The 16,099-nt window shown below is 38.5% G+C and overlaps 2 protein-coding genes and 1 long non-coding RNA gene across 4 annotated transcripts; 2 read left to right on the top strand and 1 right to left on the bottom strand.

The window, feature by feature from the left end:
* The first annotated feature begins 271 nt into the window (after window positions 1-271).
* Window positions 272-1,660, top strand: LOC148690753 (uncharacterized). The gene is made up of 2 exons (XR_015956551.1): window positions 272-902; window positions 1,013-1,660. It is a non-coding gene; the product is annotated as an uncharacterized LOC148690753 (long non-coding RNA).
* Window positions 1,661-6,456: 4,796 nt separating this feature from the next.
* On the top strand, window positions 6,457-11,091 carry LOC137748521 (uncharacterized). 2 transcript variants are annotated; one of them, XM_068488696.2, is made up of 11 exons: window positions 6,457-6,922; window positions 6,995-7,173; window positions 7,273-7,495; window positions 7,588-7,729; window positions 7,825-8,025; window positions 8,310-8,441; window positions 8,550-8,678; window positions 9,115-9,533; window positions 9,737-9,953; window positions 10,319-10,509; window positions 10,573-11,091. In XM_068488696.2, exons 1-11 carry the CDS (start codon window positions 6,570-6,572, stop codon window positions 10,676-10,678), a joined length of 2,292 nt encoding a protein of 763 aa, XP_068344797.2. In that variant the 5' UTR covers window positions 6,457-6,569; the 3' UTR covers window positions 10,679-11,091. The 2 variants fall into 2 exon arrangements, with proteins under 2 accessions (XP_068344797.2, XP_068344790.2); XM_068488689.2 differs by having other exon boundaries at window positions 6,458-6,922; window positions 10,590-11,091.
* Window positions 11,092-11,846: 755 nt separating this feature from the next.
* LOC137740613 (uncharacterized) lies at window positions 11,847-15,706 on the bottom strand. Its single transcript, XM_068480454.2, has one exon. It carries the CDS (start codon window positions 15,078-15,080, stop codon window positions 12,210-12,212), a length of 2,871 nt encoding a protein of 956 aa, XP_068336555.2. The 5' UTR covers window positions 15,081-15,706; the 3' UTR covers window positions 11,847-12,209.
* Window positions 15,707-16,099: the final 393 nt, after the last annotated feature.

Here is a 16,099-nt window from a genome sequence, read left to right as displayed (position 1 = left end):
AATGAATTAGTAAACAACTTATATAGACTCAACATCATTTCTACTCTGATTCTAGACAGTTTTAGTAAACAACTTCAACAGGAAACCGATTCTGATTCCACCTCATTTCAATTCATCCTCAATCCAATTCCTCCTCGAGAGAAGGAGATGGGAGATAGAGAGAGTTGAATACCGAAAAAAAAAAAGAGTTGATTGATTTTGAAATCAAATTGGAATAGGTTAATTAGTTTATTTGACTCGTGAAACTATCATTTACTCTCGCTTCATCTTTTGAAACTGGTTTCGTCTATTTTGTCCCATGAAACTGTCATTTTTGTCGCATTTAGTTTCAATTCATCCCATTTTCCATTCCATCAAATATATGTTAAATTAAAGAACGACATTTTATTTTTTATACAACTCTTTGCCTTCAACTTGCATACTAAAGTAACCCCAATTTCTTAATTGATTTCTCTCTGCGAGAGCTATTCCCTCCGACCCTTCTACTTCTCCATCCGATTGCCATTTTGAGAGTCGGCGGCTTGGAATTTTTCTTTTTACCTTCTGCCTTCTTTTCATACCATAGTCCCCATCTTGCAGCCCCTTTCCCTCAACCCCACCCCTTCCATTTCTCCATCACCAACCTACACATCAATCAATTTCAACCATTTTCTTCTGCACTATCTTCCTTCTTCCTTACCCAAAAATTAGATCTTAAAGTTTTGGACCTAATTTGGAATTTCGATTGTTGTACTTTAAGATTTGATTTTGGCTTAGGGTGTGCTTGCCATTTTTGGGTTGATTTTGTTGTGCCTTGGTATTTGCAGATCCACTTTGGTTTTGGTTGCTCCATGGCAGCTATTCCGATGGGTGATGGCCGGAGACATGCGGCGTTGGGCTGGTTCTACTTAATGGGGACTAAGGTTTTTTCGTATGTTTTTACTTTTGGGTTTACTACTTTTGATGTCTTGTTGTTTTCATTTGATGTTGGTGCCCCTCTTCCTTCTCACATTTGTGGATTTCACGTCTACAGTGGTGGGTCGGATCGTTCAAGAGTCATGTTTGACTTATCCTTTGATCGCTTGAAGATGACGCCTATTGCTAGTTCCGGTTGGATGCTACAATACCATTTTCTACATATCACTTGTTGAGGCTTCGGTCTCCTCTTTGGTTCACCCGCTTCTGGCCGCGGCGGTTGCAGGAAGATTGAAGAAGTTGCTAGGGTTTCTTGTCTTTTTCTTTTTTCTGGGCTCCAATTTCTTTTGTTTTATTTTTGGCCTCATTTTTTGTAAACTTACTTGTTGGTAATGAAATGAACCTTGAACAAAAAAAATAAAAAATAAAAAAAAATAAAAAAAGGTAATCCCAATTTCATCGAAAACTCTAATTCAAACCCCCCGTCTCTCTTGCGGATTAGTGTAGAGTTGTAGCTGCAGCCGTTGGTAAAAGCAAATAATTGTTTGGGTTTCAAAAGCAAATAATGGTTTGGGTTTCAAATGCAAATAATAGGTTGTATTTTAAAATCTAATTCAAGCCACTCATTGAATCCAACTGCTCTACAACAGCTCTGCATCAATCTTCAAGAGAGATAGACGGGAGTTTGAATTATAGTCATCGAAAATGGAATTTGAGATTGTTTTACCAAACAAATTGGAGGCAAAAAATTGTGTTAAAAATAAAAGGTCCATACTATTGTTTAATTTAATGTTTATTTGACAAGATGAATGAAAATGGGATGAACTGAGACTAAATAAGACAAAAAAGCAGTTTCATAAGATAAAGTGCGACAAACAATTTCATGGCATAAAGTGAGACAAAAGGACAGTTTTATGGTGCAAATCAAGACTACTAAAATTTCGCACCCTATGTTAAATACTAACTAATGATTATTAAAATAAGTAAGTAAAAAACTTAAATAAATGTTAAATAATATGACGCGTACAAAAGTAGAAGGACCTCAATCAAAGTTCTATAACTCATAAAACCATCTCCAAATGATATGTCAAATCATAACTGGAATATCACGTAATTAAATTTGAAGATAGAAAGAAGTTTCAACCGATATATCCATCTTACGTGGATTAATTATTTAATTATTTTATTGTGGTGGATCTCAATAATGTACCAATTATAAATTTTAAAAATGGGTCTTACAAGTATTATTTATAATATAAAAAAAACAAATGAATTTGTGTTTCTATTCACTTGTAAGTGACAGGTCTTAGGCTCGATTCTCATCAAAAACGAATTTGAATCACCCTATTGCTAGTCCAATGTGAGGCTTAACTTAAAATCTTCACCTCTTTAGTGTAAATAATATCGTTTATTAAAAAAAAACAAATGAATTGAAGGATGAGAAAATTTGACATTGGCACATTAGCCATCACATCAACATTTGATATTTATTAGCCAAACAATGTTGAAGGTTAAGAATGATAAGTTACCCTTTTGTATTCGATTGTGATTTTAAAGATTTTAATGAATTTATAAATCCATGATATTTTTTATATAGAGGAAATTGTAGCAATGATCCTTCAACCATAATCTAATTGAAGTAATGGTCATTCAACTAAAAATCTATGCACATTGGTTTCTTAACTCATCAAAACGTGCATATGTGGTGCTTTTTCGTCAACTCAGGTTAAACTTCCATCAAAATGAGCACGTGTTACGCACGTGAGACTGAATAAAGGGGCAAATATGAAAAACTAAATGAGAAAAATTGTAGCAATGGTCCCTCAACTTTAACTCAATTGAAGAAATGATCCATCAACTTTAACTCAATTGGAACAATGATCCCTCAACTTTAACCCAATCAAAGTAATGGTCCCTCAACTTTAACCCAATCAAGGTGCGTTTGTTGCACCGGACTATCTCGGACTGGACTAGCTGCAGGGACTAAGTTGGATTGGCTTTGACTAGACTAAGCTGGACTAGCTTAGTGAAGCGTTTGGTGCAGTATCAGACTAAGGAGCAGGATAATGAAAATAGTACTGTTCACCAATTTGGTGTTTGCTCAGACTAGGACTACATTATTGTTCTATTTTAATTGCTTTTTTATTAAAGATATTATTAAAATTAATAATATTGGATGAGAGTGAGACTCAATAAAAATACAAAAACCAAATTTTCTTGCCAACAAAAGAAACATACATGATTCAAGAGTAGTATTGTTCCAAACATCAACATAACAAAGTGTTCTCCCAACAATCGACATGGTTCAAGATGTTTTTCTTAATTATTCATCTTTGGTTTAAAGTTGTAGATTAAAGTTAAAGGTTGGTTTGTTTTTTTTGGTTGTGCTTTGCAGCTTTGTTTGCTTTGTCGTTTGCCTTATTACCTTTCATGTTGGTATTTTTTTGAACTGTATTTAATTAAGTTGTACTGAAAAGAAAAAAACCATTAGTTCATCCCATACTGCAACAAACATTAGAAAATACAGTGAACAATCTGTTGAATCCAAATCACAGAAATTCTAATGTATCATCTAATCAAATTGAATTCCTCTCCAATCGAGTCACCACTGATATCAGAGCAAAGCATATGTAAAGCAAGAAAATGTATAAGCAAGATTACTCAAGAAATATCTGATTGACTTGACTCATTTCAATAGACATCAGATCAAGTTATGATGAAATAAACAGCAACATGAAATATCAACTATCGAGCCTAGGGTAAAAGTGTCATCATCAGCTAAAAAAGTTGTAACCTTGTTTGCACAAGGATCGACTTTGTTGTCATCTAGATCCCTTTCACTGTAAAAACCAGGTTTTTCAAGTTCAGGCAATCCACACCACTCAGCATCAGAACTGCAGCTGGCATGCTTGGCCTATCTGCCGGATTTCGTTGCACACATAAAAGACCCACATGGATTGACCGCAAAACTTCATGTGGATTACTGGAGTCTCCTACTGATGTATCGAGCATTTCAATGGACTTGCCTTCTGTGTATAAATTCCTTGCCCAAAAGATCACAACCACCAATCGTACTGAATAAATAGAAGTACAAAGAATCTAGTAAAAATTCGACATACATGGTGAAAATAACTACATAATTACATCCAATGTGTATAAAAATATCAATCTTTCAATTGAGCATTATAATTTGACACCAAAATCAAAGGCACGAACTGCGTGTAGGGTCAAATTGAACACAATCTGAAAAAACTGAACTTAGATTATGAAATTCACAGTCAAATCAACACAAATCCCCACCCAAGGTTCTTCACCAACCGGCATTTCTTTCAAACTTCACAGTCAAATCAACACAAATCAACTTACTAATCAATGTGGGAATGACACCAGTAAGATTATTACTGTAAATGAAAAGCTCTTCAAGTGAAGCTAAATTCCCCATCTCCTCAGGCATTTCACCAAACACATAATGCTCACAGAGGTAAAGCTTTCTAAGGTTGGTCATTTTGCAGAAAGTGGTCAACATTTCTCCATGAAACCTATTTGTGCACAAGTCTAGAATCTCGAGATAATGACAATTTGCCAAACCCTTACTTAACTGAATTTTAGGTAACTTCATTACTTGATTTATATAACTGAATTTTAGGTAACTTCATTACTTGATTTATATAAGTTACCAAGTGCCAGAAACAAGCTTATTAAGCATTACAAATGCTTGAATTTTAGGTAACTTCATTACTTAACAAATCCTATTTGTGCTCAGTTTTGATTACTTCTATAAGTTTTGATACTAAAAACCCAACAAGCTTGCAAGAGGAACTAAATGGAAACAAGTATTAGAGATCAAACAAGAATACTCGTATGCTCAGTTTGAATTAAGGATTATAGTTTTTTTTTTTTTTTTTTGGTCTTTTTAATATGTTGAATCAAGAAGTAGAGGTTGAACAAAGATATTTTAAACATAATCAAACAATAAAGGCATTCAAATATGTAGCTATCACAAGTCGGAAAAGAAACAAGTCGCTCATTCTATTTTCTATTTGTACAGGATATCTAACTAATTAACAAAAAAATTAGCCTTTGAGCAATCAATTTACAGCTTTTGAGGTTGCTCTATTTGTATTCATTTTTGCCATGGAGCTCCTTCTTTTATATATACAAACTCCAATGATCACAGTAGACGAATACTCAAACAAATAAAGATAAGGATGCATCTCCCAAACGAAAATCTGGACCCAGATCAAAACAGGATATGGAGGCAACAGTAAGATTATTGCTTGCAATTAAGCCCCATAATTCATTGGCTTCACATATATATTGCAATATGATTTATCAATCAAGAAGACAAACAACCCATGAACATAAGCCATTAGATGCAGGAAATTGACGCAGGACCATTAGTTCCAACTTACAGTAGATAAACAAGATATTTTTCAGAGCATGATTCATTTTAGTTAAACCCACCTTCTTCGCTCACTACGGAAAGGACCAGAGAAGAAGTTCTTGGACACATTGAATTCAATTAAGTAAGGAAGATTACAAATGCTCGGAGACAAAGTGCCAGACAAATTAAGTCCACTGAGATTTAGAGAAGTTAACTTGAAATCAGAACAACGAACTCCGGTCCAATTGCAAGGATTTGAATATGCTGAATTCCAGGACACACACACGCGCGCAAAATCAGCATACCCATATGGAATGAGACACCCACACACACAGAGTACATACATACATACAGACACATACAATCATAGACTATATACATATCAATTATCAGATGAAATTCAACGATGGCAGAACAAATATTAGATGAAATTCATATATATATCAAATCCACTCCAGTAAAAACCCAAACTTTAATATCAATTTGAACCTAAAAATCGAAACCCTAATTTATTTTCAACTGCTCAGATCAGTTATTGAAAAGTTTTCAAACCAAAACAATGAAGTCGTTCATAACCCAGTAATAATTTACCAGAAAAAATCGAAGTCGTTCAACGAGGTCGTTCACGATCAGCAAAAGAAAATTGAAGAAGAAAATCGTCAGATTGGAAATTTACCTGACGAAGAGCAGAGGATGGCGAGCAGGACGCAGAGGACGGCGAGGATGACAAGTACGAAGGAGTAGGACGTCTTCTCTCGCAGACGATCGACGAATTTCTCTCTCTCTGGGCTTAGTAGTACTGTGAAAATTGGGGGTCCTCGCTAAGAACTCTTAGCGAAGGACTTTGTCTGAGCGAGTCCGGGTTTATCCCACTAAACTCAGTCCCTCTACCTACCAAACATGGGATACACTAAATACTTAATCCAGTCCAGTCCAGTCCAGTCCCACTTAGTGAGGCCAAACAAACGCCCCCTTAAAGTAATGGACCCTCAACTTTAACATAATTACCAATTCATGGCTTATGCGTAGAAAACAGGAATCCAATTTATATAGAAAACAGAGAGTTTAAAAACAAAATTGGATAAAGAAGACGCTAACCGCGGGACACCAGAGCAATCCATCAATCTACCGGCCAAACTCGCGTTTAATTCTCCCACATTTTCGCCCAAAGGTTATAAAATCGGAACGCACATTAGACCCATGGTCAAACACTCAAACTACAAGACCCATTTTTGTAATTTGGCTTCACATAAAACCCCGAGCGTAAACCCACCAACAACATACCACCGACATGCGCCACCTCCTAAAACCCCTCCGCCACCATTTCCGCCGTCTGCGGTGGGCCCACCACAAGGCCCAGAAGCCTGCACCGACCCCCTCAGCGCAACCGAGACCGCCACGGCCGCCGCAGAAGCCCGAGAGCTTCACCTTCCACGACCACACGTGGGAGGACCCGTACAACTGGATGTCGAAGCTCAACGACAAGGTGGCGATGCGGCACCTGGATATGTACATGGAGCAAGAGGAGAAGTACACGGAGGCCGTCATGTCCGGCACCGACCGCCTCCAGAGCAAGCTCCAGTCCGAGATGGCCTCTCGCATCGCCTCCGACCTCTCCACCCCTCCCCTTCGCTGGGGCCCCTGGTATGAACGGTAATTATCACCTCAATTTCGTCCATTTTCTGGGTTTCCGGCTTGAGAATCAGACGTTTGCAGGTTGTACTACCGGCGCGTGGAGGAGGGGAAGCAATTTCCGGTGCTCTGCCGGAGACTAGCGAGTTTAAACGACGAGTTCATTTCACACAAATCGCCGTCTTCCGGATTCGATTTCACTTCGGGAAAAAGGATCGAGCAGAAGCTCATTGATTACAATCAGGAATCACAAAGATATGGGGGTAAATTGCTAATCTTTTACTAATTTTTGTTAAAAGCTGGATTTTTTTTTTTTTTTTTTTTTTTGTTTGGAAATTGAGTTTGAGTTGAATTTTGTGTAGGTTATGCTTACGAAGAGTTATCGGAAGTATCGCCGGATCATCGATTTATAGCTTACACAATGTATGATAAGGAGAGTGACTTGTTTAGATTATCTGTTAGGAATTTGAATTCTGGTGCATTGTGTAGTAAGCCGAAAGCAGAGCGTGTTTCAAATTTGGCTTGGGCCAAAGACGGGCAGGCATTGCTTTATGTTGTCACTGATGAAAACAAGCGGCCTTATAGGTCAGTAATTTGCGAATTTCTACTATTTATGTGTGCTATTTTGTTGTACCGGAGTGAAAATGTTGGTAATTCTAGCCTTTTCGATCAATCAGGATATATTGTAGCACGATTGGATCAACCGATGATGATGTTTTGATTCTGGAAGAACCAAATGAAAATGTTTATGTTAACATCCGACATACTAAAAATTTCCAGTTTGTGACAGTGCATACTTTCTCCACCACGTCTTCCAAGGTACTGTTTTGAAGATGACTTTGTATTGGTTATAGGCTAAAGCATCAATTTTAGTTCAAGTGATATAGTAATTAGTAATTGTGACCTCTTTTTAGGTGTTTTTGATAAATGCAGCTGATCCATTGTCCGGGATGAACTTGGTTTGGGAGTGTGAAGGTATAGCCCATGGCATACTTGAGCATCATCAAGGATATCTTTATCTGTTTACTGATGCTTCAAAAGAGGGCCAGTCAACTGATTACCATTATCTTCTTCGTAGTCCTCTAGATTCTTCTTCAAGTCCAAGAATATGGGAGGTCTGTGGTTTAACTTTACATTATTATTATTATTATTTTTTAAATCAATCTTTCGTTTTTCTATTTCAAAGTTTTCTGCTTTTGAATGTTTGTGATTATTTCCTTGTGATATGCCCTATAGCAGTTCTCTTTGTTATTAACATGACATTTTGTTTAGTAGCTTTTTTTTTTCCAGCATCGAGTATGAGCATTTCAGTTCGATTATCTGTTTTATCTGAGTGATATTTCTCGTTTAATGTGGATAGTTAAACCCAGGCAATAATTTACTTTCTTATTTACCGCAGAATGTATTCGCCAATGACAAGGACTGGGTTTTTGAGGATCTTGATTTCAGCCATACACACTTAGTAGTTATTTTAAGGGAAGGGCGAAAGTTTAAACTTTGTTCAGTCACTTTACCTTTGCCTGCTGGGAAGGTAGGTCAACTGCATCATGCATTGTTAACAATAATTTCAATGTGAAAGAATTTGAAATATGCTCTTGACTATTATTATTCTCATTTTTTTCACCTCATGCTGTATCAGGGGGCAGTGCATCTAAAAGAGCTTCACCCCCAATTCCTGCCCCTTCCAAAATATGTTTCGCAAATATCACCTGGACCAAATTATGATTATCATTCATCAGTGATGCGCTTTACAATAACATCGCCAGTGGTACGTGAGTTACAATGATCACTTCTAAAGACTGGCAGGATTCTTCCATAGATTTATGCTTTCATAATGTGTTTCCATCATAGAAACGAAGTTGTTAAAATGTCAAGACTGTAATTTGAGCTCCCTTTTTTGAATGGGTTCTGTAAATTAATCCTTATGCCAAACAACTAATCTCAAAATTTTGATTGTCTACCTGGTTTGGTTTAGAATTTGCAATGTATTTGAAGTTCAAGGTTTTCACTTTTCAGGTTAGGTTTATTAAGCACAATAGACATCATTCTGTTTTATGGTTACTGAATTTGTACCACTCTGGGTAGCACCAAAAGGAGAGTATGAGGTTTCATTACCATTGTGCACATGTGTTTGGAATCATCTATCCATTTGTGTTCCATGTCCAAAGTCCAAATTATGAACCCAATCTTCTTAACTTTCGCAGATGCCCGATGCTGTGGTTGATTATGACCTGTCAAATGGAAAGTGGAATATCGTTCAACAGCAGAATATCCTTCATGAAAGAACACGGGTTTTGTATGGAACAACTTCCATAGAAAGCATCAACGAGGAGACCATAAATTCAAAACCTTTGAATTTTATAATTGATGCCAACTCTGATGATGCTCAGTTGTGGAATGATCTTTCTGAGTTTTATGCTTGTGAACAGTATAATGTATCTTCTTATGATGGAGTTTTTGTTCCATTGACTGTTGTATACTCCCGTAAAAACAAGAAAGAGGATCAGAACCCTGGATTGCTTCATGTCCATGGAGCTTACAGTGAGCTTCTGGACAAGCGGTGGCGGAGTGAGTTGAAAAGCCTTCTTGATCGTGGTTGGACCATCGCGTATGCTGACGTTAGGTCTGGTTTGTGTTGAATACCATTTCTAAGTTACTCCAGGCTTAGTTTCAGTCATACCGAATAAACTTGGTAGATTTTTAACTAAAATTTTTCTGTGGAGGTAGGGTTGTAGTTTGCATCTGATGCACTGCGAAAGTCACATTATTTTTCCTTCCTAATAGCCTTGTGATTGCCTACTAACCATGTTTGGATAATATTCCCAGAGGCGGAGGAGGTGGAGGTAAGAAGTGGCACCATGATGGAAGGTGTACAAAGAAGATGAATTCCATCAAAGATTACATCTCCTGTGCCAAATTCCTTGTTGACAAAGAAATTGTCCATGAAGACAAGCTTGCTGGTTGGGGTCATAGTGCTGGAGGACTCGTCGTTGCTTCAGCCATCAATCAATCCCCATATTTATTTAAGGCTGCAATTTTGAAGGTAAACATGGATCGTCTTCCGCTTTTAATTTTAATTGTCTATTAGGTTACCCATTAGTTCTTTTTGTACGGTTTTAGTGTGGTTTGCTTTGGTTAAATAAACTTAGTTGTTTCTAATTCGGGGTCTAGTTTTGTTTTGCTTCTCAGCATGAAGAGATTGTCATGATATTCTCTTGACAATTGTAATTTGATTATTGAAAGATCATTGGTAATTGAGGGAAACTAATACATTGGGAACTGACATTTTGCAAGCATATGTCTGTAAGGAGGCATTTCATTCTTTATTTTTATAGTAAATAAATACATAGTCATGCTGAATTTCTTCTTATTATCTTTATAAATTAATTCATTTCCTCTGTGCTTCAGGTTCCATTTTTAGACGCAACAAACACTCTTCTCGCTCCCATTTTACCGCTTACAGCTGCTGACTATGAAGAGTTTGGATACCCTGGGGACATTGATGATTTTCATGCTATACGTGACTATTCTCCTTATGACAACATCCAGAAGGATGTTCTTTATCCAGCTGTCATGATCTCCTCATCTTTCAATACACGGTAATTTTTCATCTACCCTTTGTTATTTTCACTTTTCAACTGTTTAGGATTTTCACAAGTCAGAAAGTGGCATGTTTCAGATTTGGAGTTTGGGAATCTGCAAAATGGATCGCACGGGTTCGTGAACTTACAATTTATGACCCAAATCGTCCGGTACTGCTTAATTTAACAACCGATATAGTGGAGGAAAACAGGTACCTCCAGTGCAAGGAGTCGGCACTGGAGTCTGCATTTCTTATAAAGGTGATGGAATCATAGATCCTATTTCGCTTTCCCTGTCCGTAGTGAATCTGCTGATCAGCAACCGAGAGTCTAGATGCTGGAAACAAGTGTCACTCACAAGGTCTTCATACGAAATTGGTATGACCTAATTTAGTTCGTTATGCTAAAGCAACCTGTGGAATCAAGCCAGAAGAGCATCCCCGAGAAACTATAGTGTGGTTTGTAACAGTCACGTGATATAACCAATCTATGTGTTATATAATGTATGGCACAAGTTGCTTTCAACTTTTGTGCTCATAGTTGTTATCTCTACATTTATTAATGAAATCGAAGGTAAGATAAAGGTATCATTGCCCTCTATATATTTTACACACGGGCATATATATATATATATATATTTTTTTTTTCAAATTGTGATGGTGATTTTGACCGGCACTATCATGATATAATAGTTTAGTTGGCAACTACAAATTCAGTGGGATCAAATTTGTCAACTGATCACTGTCATCACCCACCCTGGGAAAGTTTCCCTTAGAAGTTCGGTCTTCCCCAAGTACCTACTTCCTCTCCCCACGTAAGGATACCTTAATGTGGGATATGCTATTAGCTGGTTAGCTGTCATTGCTTTGGTTCTTTACAAGTACTGGTCGAAATGATCATTAATTTGATCGTTATGTCATCAATGTTTAGTTGATATTTGATTTAAAACCAAGGACTCGCCGAAATAATGAGATTTTAAATCTCAATTGTTCAAATGATCGACATTTAACGGAGATGTGATTAATGCTTGGTTGATATTTTATTTTAATCAGTTTCAGCTGTTGGATTCGTAAATTGATCATTTCGATTGTCCCTAAAGCCTTGCACAGATAAAATAAAAGCAGTAATTGTTGTCAGTGATGACAAGCTTCAAATCTATTTACCCCTCAACCACGGACGCCATCGTCGGTTTCGGTTCAATTTGATTACAGAAAAACACCGGTGACAATCGGACCAAACCAAACCGTCATTAGCGAGCTCGGTTTGCCGGATTTCCAAGTCCCTAGGGTGAAACTTATGACACATCTTCAGAAGAAGAATGCTAAAAAGAAAGAGTGCAAAACCCATGAATCTTCTTTTGCAACAAGTCAATTATACCATGAATTGTACAAGAGCAGAGTGAGTAATGGGAACAATTCCAAGTAAAATAAGTCTGCTAAACCAACTCTACAACAACCCTTTCTTTCTAGCAGAAAATAGCAAACAAAGTAAAATAAGTCTGCAATAAAAAAAACTATAGGGCAAAAGGGGAGAATACAGAGGTTAACAAATTCATCTACCTGCATCGATGAGCTATTTGTGGAAGAACAAAAGAATGCTACCACACAGAAAAGTCAGGAACTAAGGCCATTCCATCCCTTCGGCATGGAAGTCATCTGCTCGGATGATCAGACAGTGGTAACCAATAAGTTTCAATGTAAAATAGGTCATTTTCTTTCTCAACTTTGAACAATATCATTGACAGATGCAACAGATTTCGTCTCAGATTCTTCATCGACAGTTGACAGCCCACCATCTCTGATAAAGGTTGGATTAAGAAAATTTGCTACAAAAGCCCATAACTTGTAAACATCCTCAAAGTTGGTTAGGAATCCCAAAGAAGCTGTAACAACCTCAAGCCGTACGAACTCGCTTTTTCTACCATTTCTGCCCTTCTCCATTGGCCTGCAAAGGGTAGTATCTTGACGATTCAAAACTCCATCTTTCTGTCTTGGACCATCCATGATTCGTATGTGACTGAGGAAACCAATGCCAAGCGCGATTCCTTCTTTTTCAGCCAGTTTCTGTACAACTTCTGGACTGATCAGCCCTCTATTCCGGTCTTTCACATTGAAAGCTACAGCAGCTCCCCTTTCGTATTTTATTTTTGGGCCATAGATGTGAACAAGATTTGTTCTTTTGTCTCCATCTGATCCAGGCAATCTTAGCTGTAGCAAAGAGGTCACAAGCCAATTGACCAAAAATCGAAGCCGGGAGGTGGTTTTATTGAGACCTAACGTATTGACATGATCAAGATGCCGACATATTATCTCGGGTTCCCTCCTGTCCCAGTCTTGCCCATCACCATATTCCTCATCACTAGCGGAATCTTCAGCCTCCAGACTAGTCACAGAAATTTCTCCTGTTTCAAGATTATGGCTTACATGGCCTTTTTCAGTGCTAAAGGACACCCTTCTCCCCCGGCTTGGTTGCTCATTCTCTTCCAATCCAAAAAACCTACCATTTCCAAATTTACTCCCCTCCCTTCTCCCTAACAACCTAAACTCACCTTCAGTTTCTCTTCTTATGGTGCAACCTCTAATCTCTCTGCAACTTTCAACGGTTGATCCATTTTCTAGGTTCTGATGCTGAGAAGTGGAAGTTGAATTTTCGTGACAAAATCCATTTGTGCCAGAATTCAACAGTGACCCATTGGACAAGGGTTCAGTGGTTCTGCATTCTTCTTGGATCTCTCCATTACACTGATCAGAAGCCCCTTTACCATTTCGTGAAGTGGGACCTGCTTCTGCAAATTGTTCTTCATTGACCTCCTTGACAGAGTCCAGCTCCTGAGAAATTGATAGGACAGCGGCGTCAAATGATAACACATGACAGTCATCATGTAGCCCTGAGTTTACCTTTTTATCATCAAATATGGGGCTGCCATACAGCCTAGAAGTAGGTTTTGGGGAAACTTGCTTACGATTCTTCCGGCCAGAAAACCAAAATGGAGGCAGAGGCGAGGCAATCTTATGTTTGTTAATCTGACCAGAATGGTCGGAACCCATTGGGCTCTGACCCAAATCAATCCAATACGAATTGTCAGATGAATCGTCTTCACTGAAGATTGGGCTCTTCATAACCTCCCCCGCTGAGACACTCTCAGCTTCTTCAAATAAGGCGCTCGTCCCATCCCTGTCAGAGCTGTTATCATGCTCCATCTCAGTCTCAAATACATCCCTCACCTGAGAAGATGTGTATGCTCCAGAGAAAGCAGGCATCGGCTTTCCCTGCTGAGTTTCAGTGGTTAGCTCACCATTTTCAGCTACTTCATCATCCTCAGTTCCGGCCAATTTCTCCAGACCATCTATCGAATCACTAAGATATAATGGGTATTCAGGGGTAATCTTCACCATTCCAGACCCAGTTGACCCTGACTGATTTTGAAGGCATCCGACTACTGATTTCTTAATCAGAAGACATCCAAATCCAGTTGGATCAAACCCAAAAACCTTGTAAAACGATGTGATGATAAAATCAGGCCGGAAAAGGGACAGTCCAAGTGAATCCATGTCCTTTGGACCCAACGACCCTGCATCAAGCAAGACATGCCAATTGTTCTGCTGAGCCAGTGCCATCCACTGGTAAGAATACTTGGCCCCAGTAACCCTAGACTGTACCGGAAACACAAAAAGCCCGGCCGCAGAATCCTTCTTCCTCCTCTTCTTAATCGAAATCTCCTTTCTCAAATCAGTGGTGCAGAGTTTCAATGTTGGCCACTTAAACCAAGCACTGTGAACCTTCGCACCTTTCTCTCTAGCACTCTGAGCCATCCAATTAACAGACTGGCTCTCATAATCGAACATCGTCAACAATTTCTTGTTCGTATGAAAAGGGTACGATTCGGCCAACAATTTAAATGCAGAACCTCTACTCACAGTAAAAACAAGACCATATTCACTCTCAGGAATGTTTAAATAATCCATAATCCTAGTTTTTATATCATGTTCCACAGAGCCTTTCTCAGCACCGCCATAAAGTGCGTGATTATTCAAATTAGCAGTTATCTCAGACAAGCTAAATGTTGAAGAATCCCAATAGTGCAGTGTCTGAAGGTACGAAAAAAGCCCGAAACCGCAGTAATCAAGGCATACCTTTGGAGACAAATGTGCATACTCCTCTACCCTCAGCTGATCGATCTTCTCCGAAGACTGGTAATTCGAGTACATGGTGAGGAACTTCGTGAATGCTTCATGGAGGTCAGGGATGGCGTCTTCGGACTCAAAAATCCGGTCAGCAGCAAGGGCAGTGGCACAGAGAAACTCCCGCTGAGCATGGAGCCTGGCGAGCGATCTGGACCTTCCAATCCCCTCGTCCTGGTTGGCAATGGCCTCAGACTCCATGTCCTGAGATTTGAAGAGGAACCCATCTTCTGAAGCTTCCTCCAGAGCCTCTCTGAGCTTGTTTTCTTGAATTTTCCGGAGAATTGACGGGTTTCTCTTGGCGTCGGAGTCCGAATCCGACCCGTTTTTCTTCCCGCTGGCGCTGCTCTTCCTGTCCATGAACAGAGCAGCGCAGTAGGATAAGGGCTTCCATAGTGAAAAATGCATGAAACCCTAATTCCTCTTTTGGGAATTGAGATTTGGGGGAGACTAAGAAAACCCAAATCTTTATTTTTTGAGATTTGGGTTGAATTTTCAGAAAGGTGGTATCTTTACAGAGATCGGAAAACCCCCATTTGAAAGGAAGCTGGTGGCTGAGTGAAGCAACTCCTTCCAGCTCAAAAAACACCACCAAACTTCAACTGCCAGTGCAGCAGCACAGTTAATGGGAAAGCAAGCCCACCACCACCTCTACACCAAATGCTCTCATTCACTCAGATTCTTGGCAAAACCAAATCATATTCGTGTGTTGATTATTTGGCAACCACCAATGGCCTCTCTTTCTCTCTCTCTCTCTCTACAACTCTCTCTCTGAGTCTCTACAATCTTCTTCCCACACTAATCCCTGGCTAACAAACAGAGAGAAAAGGACATTGACTTTCACAAATCCTATGCCAACTGGTGTGTTGTAACTTGTTTATGCATTTTGCTTTCCAATTTTTAATCAATCAATCTGTCCCTGATAATTAACAGTCAGGTTTTAGTTTTGGAATTGTTGGCGGTGGGACCCTTTGGAGCCACTTTTCCCTAGTGGTCAATGGTGAAAAGTCAAATGATCAGTTGGCTAAAGCTGATTTCTGTCCAACTAGGCAGCTCGAATGGATTTCACACAGCTCCCCACCCCTATTTTATTCCAATCTTAAATGACTTTTTGCCAACAACATATTCTTGCAATATGATGAGATTATTTTGGATTTGGTTACTTTTTTCAGAGATCCGCTTTAAAAATGGATGATTCAGATTATTTTGCAACATTATATGATAAAAAAAATTAAAAAATATTTATTGGTTTACCTCTCCAATTTGTATAAAACTACCAATTTCTTCTATAAATTCTAACTTTAGCCAATTATCCCTCTAAATTTTTGTAATTAATCAATTTTCCTTCTGAACTTTAATTTTAGTCAATTACCCCCCTCCCTAAAATTTTATAAATAGCCAAATTCCCTTCCTAGTGTTAGATTTTA

This window comes from Pyrus communis, chromosome 15 (genome assembly GCF_041283825.1).
Source record: "Pyrus communis isolate YQ-2024b chromosome 15, ASM4128382v1, whole genome shotgun sequence".
In the NCBI taxonomy this organism is placed as follows: Eukaryota; Viridiplantae; Streptophyta; class Magnoliopsida; order Rosales; family Rosaceae; genus Pyrus; species Pyrus communis.
Note: the sequence above shows the minus strand (reverse complement) of the source record. Positions and strands in the feature narration are given on the sequence as shown.